Source organism: Felis catus, chromosome B3 (assembly GCF_018350175.1).
Source record: "Felis catus isolate Fca126 chromosome B3, F.catus_Fca126_mat1.0, whole genome shotgun sequence".
Taxonomy (NCBI): domain Eukaryota; kingdom Metazoa; phylum Chordata; class Mammalia; order Carnivora; family Felidae; genus Felis; species Felis catus.
The window spans coordinates 144,194,166-144,204,252 of record NC_058373.1 but is presented as its reverse complement, the minus strand read 5'-3'; the positions used below and the strand labels follow the sequence as shown (position 1 = coordinate 144,204,252).

General features: G+C 62.6%; 1 protein-coding gene across 5 annotated transcripts in view; it reads right to left on the bottom strand.

Annotated features, from left to right (window-relative positions):
* Positions 1 to 662: 662 nt before the first annotated feature.
* The window catches only part of TECPR2 (tectonin beta-propeller repeat containing 2), a 107,276-nt gene continuing 97,851 nt past the window's right edge, over positions 663 to 10,087 (bottom strand). For 3 of the 5 annotated variants that reach the window (XM_045060549.1, XM_045060553.1, XM_045060550.1), the window contains 3 exons: positions 3,295 to 3,436; positions 2,722 to 2,886; positions 663 to 2,488 (listed from right to left, as the gene is read on the bottom strand). In XM_045060549.1, the coding sequence (XP_044916484.1) occupies positions 2,337 to 2,488; positions 2,722 to 2,886; positions 3,295 to 3,436 (459 nt within the window). In that variant the 3' untranslated portion in view covers positions 663 to 2,336. The remainder of the gene's footprint in view (positions 2,489 to 2,721; positions 2,887 to 3,294; positions 3,437 to 10,087) is intronic. The other 2 variants (XM_045060551.1, XM_023256070.2) reach the window with 1 other exon arrangement.

Below are 10,087 nucleotides of genomic sequence, written 5' to 3'. Positions count from 1 at the left end.
TGCCTCCCTCCAGCAGAACACGCCAGGGAGGGTTCTGACAGCCTGACTTAAGCCCACCAGTTCCTTTGGAGAGGACTCCTGTCTTTGCACGATGTACTTAGTCTTCCATCGGGAGGGTCGGCCGTGTCTTCCTTCGTTCAAGCTTTGTTTGACATCCGTGAAGCGTGACATTCCGTGACACGAGTCCGACATTTCCTGTTCAGGTCTTTCCTGGCACACGATGTGTCCTGCTGCCGTTACGAACGTGCTCTCTTCCCACGTGCGGGCTCCCGGCAGCGCACTGCGGCTATTTGCTCTTGTTTTCTTGGATGGAGGCTCGGGAGCCCCTCCAGAGCCTGCCCACGGCAGCCCGGCCTCAGCGGGCCTCCGTGCGGAGACAGCCCCGCGCTCCGCCTCCCCTGAGGGTGTCCTTCCCAGGGGCTGCCGGGGGTACGTCTACCTCTGGAGCGACCGCTGGGTCAGGACGGCCGCCCCGGGGAACCTGGTGCGCGTTTGCACACCAAGCAGGCCACGCGATGGCATCCGCCACGCTCTCCTGGCAGGGGGGCTGGGCTGGCGAACGCCGTCCGTCGGCAGAGGCTTCCGGCACCCGTGGGCGGGTCACCCCCGTGAGTGCCCACCGGGGGTCCCTTCTCACGGCTCAAACACCAGACTCGACCACATTTGGAAAAAGTCTAGTTTATTGCACTGTCTCAAAGCACAACTAAAATTTAAACCGGAAAGAAAAACCGTACAAAGCACTGAAGCTAAAAGTAGTTTCAAAGTATCAAACTAGACTCGGGTTTAATTGCACTAAAGTCCCGTGGGCTTAGGAGAGCTCTGCCATCTGAGAGGAGCCGGACAAGGCACAACAGACACACAGGAGCCGCAGCCAGCCTGGGCCCGGCCTCCGCCGTCCCCCAACCTTTCCGTTTAAAGTAAGGGTTCTATAAAAGTGAAGTGGGATCTGGGATTTCAGCATCCTGCCCTCGTTTAGACCTGGAACGCCTCCATCTTCGCGGCTGGTCCTGTCAGGGAACGTATTTTATCGCTCTTCACCTGTGGCCTGGGGCTCCCGGACACACTTGCTTAGTAGAAAACAGGCATCGAGTAACTGGGCCCTGGGCCAAAGGCAAGCTAAAAACAGCAGCGAGGCTGGAGGCCCGCTCCCGAGCTGGGTCTGGGCGGGGGTGGGGGGGCTCGGGGCGGGGCGCACGGCCGGGCCCCAAGCCCCGTGGCCCAGCGGCCGGCGAGCAGAGGGGGCCCCGTAGGCGGAGCCCACGGACCGACGGCCGGCGCGGCCACGGTGGGCCCAGTTTGAACCTTCCGGGGTAATCAACCGGATGCCCGCCTCTCGGGGCCAGCCGGCGGGTCCCGTGACGGCCCTGCGCGTTGAGGACACGCGGAGGGGGACGCCCGCTGTCTGTGACGCTGCAGCTGGGGACAGCGCGGGCTCAGGCAAACCACGCAAAGGAACGAAGGGCCCTTCCAGTGGTTTCAGAAAAGACGTTTCTCCTCTAAATTTGTCAGAGTTGATCTCAAATGAGGTATCTTATGCAGGTTTGTAATACAACGAACGAAAAAGGCAATAATTAGTAGACTCATCCCGTGAGGATGCTTCTGGTCTTTACGATACCCGCCAGCAGCATTAGTTAAATACTAGTCTAGAGACGTTTCTCGGTCACTAACGTGGCTGGGCTCCCCCACGTCCGGCCGCCCCTACCTGGGCCTCCGCTGCCTTGGAAACACATGCACCTCTCCCACCCCGTCTTGTCCACCCGCCTTTACTGTTTGGGCTGAAGCGTGTTCTCCAGGCGGCGGCCGGGAGGGCGTGGGCGGCGTGCGCGTGCGTGCGCGTGCGTGCGCGTGCGCGTGCCGCATCCGGGCACAGCCCAGCACCCCGCCTCTCAGACGCGGCCCCGGTTCCCCAAGCGGGGCGTCCGGCGCGGAGCGTGTGCCGGAGCCCGCGTCCCCGTGGTGGCAACGAATTGGTCCCCAGGCCACCCCCCCCCCCCCCCCCCCCCCGCGGTCAGAGAGTGCCGACCTCCGGCTCCGTTTCGCCGGGGGTTACCCACGCGGCCGTCCCCGCACTGGGCCCGGAGCGGCCGGAGGAGGACAGAGCAAGAGCTCAGAGGCGCTGCCGCTCTGGCCACGGCTCCGGGCCGCTCGGCTGAGGCCGTGGGTTCTGGAACAAGACGGAAAGAAACACGGACGAGAGCAAGCGTGGGCCGTCCGACCCGGCCCCACCTGGCTGGCCGAGAGCTGGTGAGGCGCGGCCGAGGGCGAGCGCCACCACCGCACGGCGTCCGCTGCGCGTGCCGGCTTCCTCCCTCCTGAGCGGCCCTGTCCCCGCTCCTTCAGATGACCTCCCACTCGTCCTCCAGGTCCTCGGGGTGGGGGGTGGGGGCGTGGCCGCCGTGGGCGCCGTGAGAGTGGCTGAAGGTCTTGGTCAGCCGCTGGAGGAGGTAGCCTGGGGGGCCCACTGCCCACAGCTCGTCTGACGAGGTCACTGCAGGGGACGAGAGCCGGCCACACGCTCGTCAGTCAGCGGGCCCGGGTGGGGGGGGGGGGGACTGGCCAGCCAGGTGCCAGGCGCCCTCCCTCTGGTGTGACCCCCGGCTCTCTGGAGAGCGAGCCCGGCGGGGGCAGCCTCTGGTGGAGCCCCTGCTGACACTGCCCGCGGGAGCCTCGGACCCAGGGAGAGCCGCGCGGCCCCGAGCCCCGCGGAGCCCTGGCACCTGCCTGTGAAACACGTCACGTTTCCGGGAATCTTCTTCCAGTAGTCTCCGGCAGGGTTTTTGTCGGTGACGCCGTACCGCCGGGCGAGATCGCCGTTGGGGCAGCGGGCCCACACGGTCCTGGTGCTCAGGGCCAGCTGGCAGGCTTGCAGCCCTGCAGGCCCACAGCCTGTCCATCTGTCCGCATCCCTGCTGGGACAGGACAGACCGCCCCCTCCCACGAGGCTGCTCCCTCCCCCGACTGGGCCCCGTTGAGCAGGGTGGCCCCGCGGTGACCGTGCCCGGCGCCTGCCGAGGGAGAGCAGCCCCACCGGCTGAGCCCGCGAAGCTGTTGGGAGCCCGGGGCCACAGGACAGAAGGGTCCAGGCCGGGCGGAAACGATCCTCCCAGAGAGGACTCCGCGGTGAGGGGGCTGGCTGGGTCCCTCAAACAAGGAACGTTCCGCCAGTGGCTTGCCGGTCACCTGCCTCAGCACAGCAGCGGAGAGGAGACAGAGTTGCTGCGTGGGGGACAGCCTGCCGGACGGACCAGGGGCCCGTGTGAGGGGACAGCCGGGACCCCCCTGCCTCGTCTCTACCTGGCACGTGCTCCCAGTCGGTCCCCACCGGCATCTCTTCGGTGATCCCCGCCCGGACGTGGACGTTCCACCTGCTGTCGAGTGCCCACAGCATCTGGTCGTTGGGGCTGGAGTGCAGGCTCACCAGCGTGACCCCAGCAGGCTGCAGGCAGGAAGGGGCTTTCCTCAGGGAAGGAGGCGGCGGGACATGTTATTTTTGGAGCCGGGCCGGGAGGTCTGGAGCCTGACACGGGGCAGGAGGTGCAGGGGAAGCCGAGCGGACCCCGTCCTGCCTCCGAGCACGGCCTCACGGGGAGAGACGCCAGCCCCGCCACGGCAGGCGAGCCCACGCCGAGGGACCGCCCCCCCGACCAGGAGCCCCAGCTCGTCAGCACAGCAGGTCCCGAGGGACAGAGAGGCAGGAGAAGGAAGGGCCGCAGGCAGCGCACACGGGGACCTGGGCTGGGACAGTGGCAACAGAAGAGCACCGTGTCACCCCCGTCCACATCCCTGTCCGACAGCAGGTGACGCGGGGGAAGGAAGGCCAGCTCTGGGGAAACGCGTGCCGAAGGATCGGGGCCTGCGAGGGCCCTCCAAGGACGCGCGCTCGGGCACACGCGCACAGCTTCCTGCTCAGAGGTGAGGCGGCCGTGGCAAAGTGCTCACGGTGGCTGAATCTGGACTGAAGGGTCTATGGGACTTTATTGAAATATGCCTGCAGGGCTTCTCTTGGCCTGAAGATTTTTCAAGGTAAAAAGTTTAATTAAAAAAATTATAGAAACAAGAACACCAAAATACGCCATTGCTCCCGTGGGCACGACAGAGGTGCGTGGGGAGGAGGCCCCAGGAGCTCCATCCAGGGGTGGGTGACCTGGGGAGGGGCGAGGTCTCCCCACTCCCTCTGAGCCCTTGCTTCCGCTCTGCTTTTTGTCCGGACGGGACACGAGGAGGGCGAGGCTGACGGTGACACAGCTGCTGTGAGCGTCCCAGGAAATGGGGACTGGCAGGCAAGGCCAGTGACCCTGTCCCCACATCCCTGCCACTCTGACGTGGGAAGATGAGACCCTTCTCGTCAGGCTCTCTTTTTTTTTTTTTTCAACGTTTATTCATTTTTGGGACAGAGAGAGACAGAGCATGAACGGGGGAGGGGCAGAGAGAGAGGGAGACACAGAATCGGAAACAGGCTCCAGGCTCTGAGCCATCAGGCCAGAGCCCGACGCGGGGCTCGAACTCACGGACCGCGAGATCGTGACCTGGCTGAAGTCGGACGCTTAACCGACTGCGCCACCCAGGCGCCCCTCATCAGGCTCTCTTAAGGTCACACCAGACACTGGGTCGAGAGCCGGCACAGGCCCGGCCCTTGGTGGCCTCATGACCAGTGTCAGCTGAGAACAGGCCATCATTTAATCCCTGCTGTCTCTTCTGTAAGCCCCATGCCTGCTAAGGGCCCATCCAGAGCCACCCAACTGGCCTGGTCCAGGCGCAGCCCTGGGTCCTGACGAGCGACAGGAAGGATCCTCTTGGCGCCAGCTGTCCTCTGATGTGTCCCCTCAGGCAGTGACGTCCCTGGCCTAGCTGGTTTCTCGTCCGAGTGGACACGATGCCGGCCTGCCCTACCCCTCGGTCAACCTGTGTCCATATGCCACATCGCCTGGTCCCTTGTCCGCTTTTCATGGGACAAGAGTAAGCCCCCTCAGCGTCCTGTTTGCCACCCACTGATCTGCTCTGGTTCGTCCCGGGGCTGCCCACCCCTCAGCTAGATGCCTCTCTGCCTGTGAGGACACAGCTGTCTGTAGGGTCCCAGCCTCTGATCACTGGTGAGGACCAAACCCTAGGGTCTGGCTGTTGTCCCTCTACTGACCCGACACTGCCCATTTTCCTGGACCTCTTGGTGGTCCCTGCTCTCTCCCTTGGTCTTAAGCCTGCCTTCCTGGTCAGCCTCGACTGGAACCGAATCACTGATCCAGGGGACACTCACAGCCTCTTCTGCTTTGTGCTTCCCCCCTCCTGGCTGTGGTGACCCCACTATGCCTCACGCCCAAGCCTCACCCACACGGTGGGCTTCCCGCTGTCACGCTGACATCACATAGCTGCCAATCCAGCCGGCAGGCGCCCTCGGGGCATGTGGGCAGAGGGGGCTCGCCTTCCTCCCCTTGCCCCATCGAGGTGGTCGGGGGGCTCTGGGCCTCTGCCATCACTCACCGCCCTGCCGTACTTCTCGGCTCCCACAGCTCTGGGCAGGAACTTCCTAACCCCTGGATTAAGGAATGGATGAAACACCGTCCAAAGACGCAGGGGCACCAGGTCCCCAGTGGCTCAGCTCCTGGGAGGCCAGGGACACACGGAGGACGGCAAAGAGGGGGGCACAGCAGCCACTCTCTAGAGAGCCACCCGCTACCGGGAGCCCCGGCACCTGCCCTGCCTGCTGCTGGGCCCCCGGGAGAACACCCAGGGCTTGCAGAATTGGGGGTCCTGCAGCTGCTGTGGGCGCGCTTCGAGAGACAGGGAACCTCCCACCTCCCCTCAACCGGGACCCGACTCTGGCCACTCCAGACTCTCTCACATGGAGCCCACTGGCGCACGAACAACCACTCGCTCCAGCCTTGCACCAGGGGCCATCTGTCCACTGGGAGCATTCCAGGGAGAAAGGGCATTAGTCGTAAGACTCCTATTGGCAAAGGGCTCCCTCTTCGGCCGCATGCCGCATGCGAGGGAACCCTGGCTCAGATCGTCAGGCCTGAGGACACGGGCCTGGGGAATCTCGGGTAGCAGGGCAGACTGGGCTGACTGTGCAGGGGAAGGGAATCAGGCAGGAAACATAAAAGGCTCTGGAGGCTAGTTTCAGATAAGGACAGGTGCTATCAAGAAGTAGAAGGCACAGAGGTGCCTGGGTGGCTCAGCCAGTTAAGCATGTGACATCAGCTCAGGTCTGATCTCATGGTTCATGAGTTTGAGCCCCGAGTCGGGCTCTGTGCTGACAGCTCGGAGCCCGGAGTCGGTTTCAGATTCTGTTTCCTTCTCTGTCTGCCCCTCCCCAGCTTGCGCTCTGTCTCTCTCTCTCTCAAAAATAAACATTAAAAAAAATTTTTTTTTAACTTTCCCTCTTAAAAAAAAAGAAGAAATAAAAGGAGCACTGTGATGGGGGAGGTGGCCCCATGACTGGGATGGCCAGGTAAGGAGGTAGCCTGAAGGTCACACAGAAGCTGAGGGGCAAGGGGCCAGCATGTGAGGCTCGGGCGGGGGGGGGGGGGGGGGAGTGTGTGTGGGGCGGGGTGGGGAGGGTGGTTTGTGCAATTTACTCTACAAGCTTTTAGTGACTGTGCTAACCAAACCGGTCCCTGCAGCAGGCCAGGTGGCCGAGATGTCACTGGGCAGGCACAACCCCAGACAACAGTCACCAGCATAAATACGAGAGGTACGTAAAACCCCGAGTCACCTCCAAACGCCAAGCCCGAGATGCACGGGTGAGCTGAGAGGGACCCTCCCCCCCCCATTTCCCGTGCCCACTGGAAAGCTGGGAGGAGCCGGCGGGACTGTGAGCTGGGGCTGGACCCCTGGGACCACACACAATGCCACAGAGCGTGCCCAGGCCTGCCCTGCTCCGGGCTCTGCAAGTGCTGTGTGTACGAGAGTCCAGTGCGCTTGGGCATTTATACCAGGTTACCCCCGCCCCCCGGGCAGCACAGACACCTGTCTGCTCAGCGTGGTTGGATCCACATTGGTTTTGCCATGAAACCCCCTTTTACCTACAACATCTATTTCCATCCCATGATCTGGGCTTCCCTTTGGGAAGTGATGCTCTAGGCCAAGCCCCATCCCGCCCCCATTCCACGGAGAATGAAGGCACTCCAGGGAGGGGAGGGAGAGGCAGGGGCCAAGCGGAGGGAACAGGACTGTGTCCTCATAGCATTTGTAGAGGCACCGCACACAGTCCCACCCACGTCCCGAGTCCTGGCCCCACTGAGACACAGGGTCTGTCCCCTCTCCTGGAATCTGGCCTGTGACTTCTTTAACCAATAAGACATGGCAGAAGCAACTCGATGGCAGGTCTGAACCTGCGGTCCAGGAGCAGCGACCTAGTGGCTCTTCCCACAAGAGCCCCGCGGCGTGAGAAGCGGGCTATGCAGAGGCCGCACAGAGGCGGAGGCGAGCACGGGCCCTCCAGGCCCAGCCCTGGTGGCACCCAGAGGAGCCGTCCCCGCAGACCGCCTGCTTCTGAGGCGTAACGATAGTAAACGACTGTTAAAAGCCCCTAACTTTTGGGGTGGTGTCTGTGGACAAGCAGAACGGAAGACAGAGAAGGCTGTGATGGGCCAGGGAACAGGGAAGAAAGAAGCGGGGTGTCACGACGGGGAAAGAACAAAAGAGGGTGGGTGGAGAGGCCCCCGGGAAAGAGGCAGGAGGGCGAGAGGACAAGGAGAAAGGCCACGCGAAGGCCAGGCTTTGCATGGTCTCTCCCTCCGACTCGGGCTCTGCGATCTCTCACACGTCTTTGGGGGGCCCTCAGCTCCCCCTGCTCCAGGGCCTGGCCGTCGACAGCTCTCCCTCCTGCCTCTACCCTGCGCCTGCACCCACCCTGTCCATCCTTCTGGGGTCCTGCGGGCCCGCCTGCCTTCCTGCACTTCTCCCACAGAATGCACTGGGGGTTCCCCTCGTGGCCCAGGCTCAGCCTGAGTCCGCACCCCTCTGCGCCCCGTCATCACTCCCTTCCCGCCCGCTCTCCCTCTGCACACCCTCCTTCACCCGGCAAGCCCTGAGCCTCACAGCCCGGCCTGGTGACGTCCACCTGCCTGAAGGTGCGCGCTGCTCCCTGCCTGCCGCTGAAACGCCATCCGAGCCAAGCTCTTGGCTTGCTCTCATCCAGTAAAGGGACAACTTTTTATCGAAGGACCACGCGCACCCAAAAAAGCACACAAATCCTAAGTGTGTAGCTCGATGGGTTTCCATAATCTGAGCACAGCCGGGTAACCACACCCAGATCTGGAAGCAGAACATGAGTCTGAGTGTCTACCCAGTCACCACCCTCCCTGCTCTGCAGACCCCACACGGGACTTGAACCTCCCATGGAGCGGGTGGCTCGGAAGCTGCATGTGAAAAAGGTAATGGCACTCCCCAGCTGGCCCTCCCCCACCCCCCGAAGCTGGAGGCCTTCCCACAGGGCAGCCCAGGGAGGCCATGGGGAGAGGGAGGGACGTAGGCCAGTTCTCAAGGGCAGAGGAGCGTAAGTGGGCAGAATAAAGCACACACGGATGCCGGGAACCGCACATTGAAAGAGGAAGGGCAACCCATCCCTATGCAGGTACCCTGTGAAGTCAACCATCCTGCAGCATTTCCCACACTGGGTCCCACGGAACACCCCGCCACCCCCGCCGGATGCTCATGCTGCCTGAGGTCTCGGATCAGCTGTCTCCTGCACACCTCCATCTGGGGCCACACAGTCATTTGTTCCAAAAACAGCACCTTCAGTGCACCGGGCCCTGTGCTAGGCACTGGGGAAACCTCAAGTGCAGACAAATTACACACCCCTGGCCCCAGGAGCTTCCATTTTACTAGGAGGGCTGGGCAAGGCATAACTCACCAATGCAGTAACAGAGGGGGTGGCGAGGAGAGCCCTGGGGCGTGAGGGGTGGGTGACCAGGAAGGTTCCCTGAGCCGGTCACCCCGGGAAGGCGGGCCAGGCAGGCCCGGCAAGCGCAGAGCCTGGAGGGGAGCAGGAGGTGAGGTGGCTGGAGTCCAGGGACGGAGCAGGAAGAGGTCAGAGGGCGTCAGGGCCGTGGGTTGAGGGAGGAAGTGGACTTTGTGCTGAGTGAGGTGAGAAGCCACTAGAAAGTTCGGAAAAAGGGAGTAACATGAGGTGACCCTGGCTGACCTGGAACCCGGGTGAGAGATGGCTGGGCCTAGGGACGGTGGTGGGAGCCTCAGAGCAGGCCTGGAAGGCACAGGCCACGGAGTCTGCTGGAGGACGGGCCGTGTCATGCCGGGACGGGGCCGCTCCGCTTATCTGGACCCCGTCGGAGCAGGAGCGGGGCCACCGTGCGTTGATAAACATAAACATGAACACACGCGGCTGCTGAGTCAGAGACAGAAGACAGGGAGAGGCCTTGAGTGAAAGAAGCCGACGGCCCTTTCCCAGAGAGGAAAGCAAAGGCTTGAGACGCTGGCGGGATGGGGGGACAGCCCGTGGGCCGCTGAGCGCGAGCGCCTGCGAGGGCCGCACGGACAAGCAGGACAAGCAGGACGCGTGCTAGTGCCACAGCCAGCGCACATCCCTGAGACGAAAGAAAATGACTTCACTCTCTCTGGGGGAGATGGTTTCGGACAGGTAGTTCCCAGTGGGAACCAGTGCAGGGTCCCGGGACCTGGGGCTCCTGTGTCTTCCCGCCCAATGAGCCGTAGCCCACTCCCCTGCGGCTGGCCCACGGCGTCTCGCCTCGTCACCCACTTCAGCAGGCTCCCTGGACCTTTGCCGGATTTACTTTATGGGCTCGGTTTTGTTTTGTTTTTTTAAGTAATTGTTACCTTTGGGTTTGTTCTTTTTTTTTTTTAATTTTTAAATATTTATTTTTTGGGGGGGGAGAGAGAGAGAGAGAGGGAGAGAGGGAGAGAGAGGGAGGATGAGTGGGGGAGGGGCAGAGAGAGAAGGAGACACACAATCCAAAGCAGGGTCCAGGCTCTGAGCCGTCAGCACAGAGCCCGATGCGGGGCTGGAACTCAAGAACCGCGAGATCATGACCTGAGCTGAAGTTGCTTAACCACCTGAGCCACCCAGGCGCCCCAGGTTTGTTCATTTGCTGACTGTTTCAATCTTTTTAAA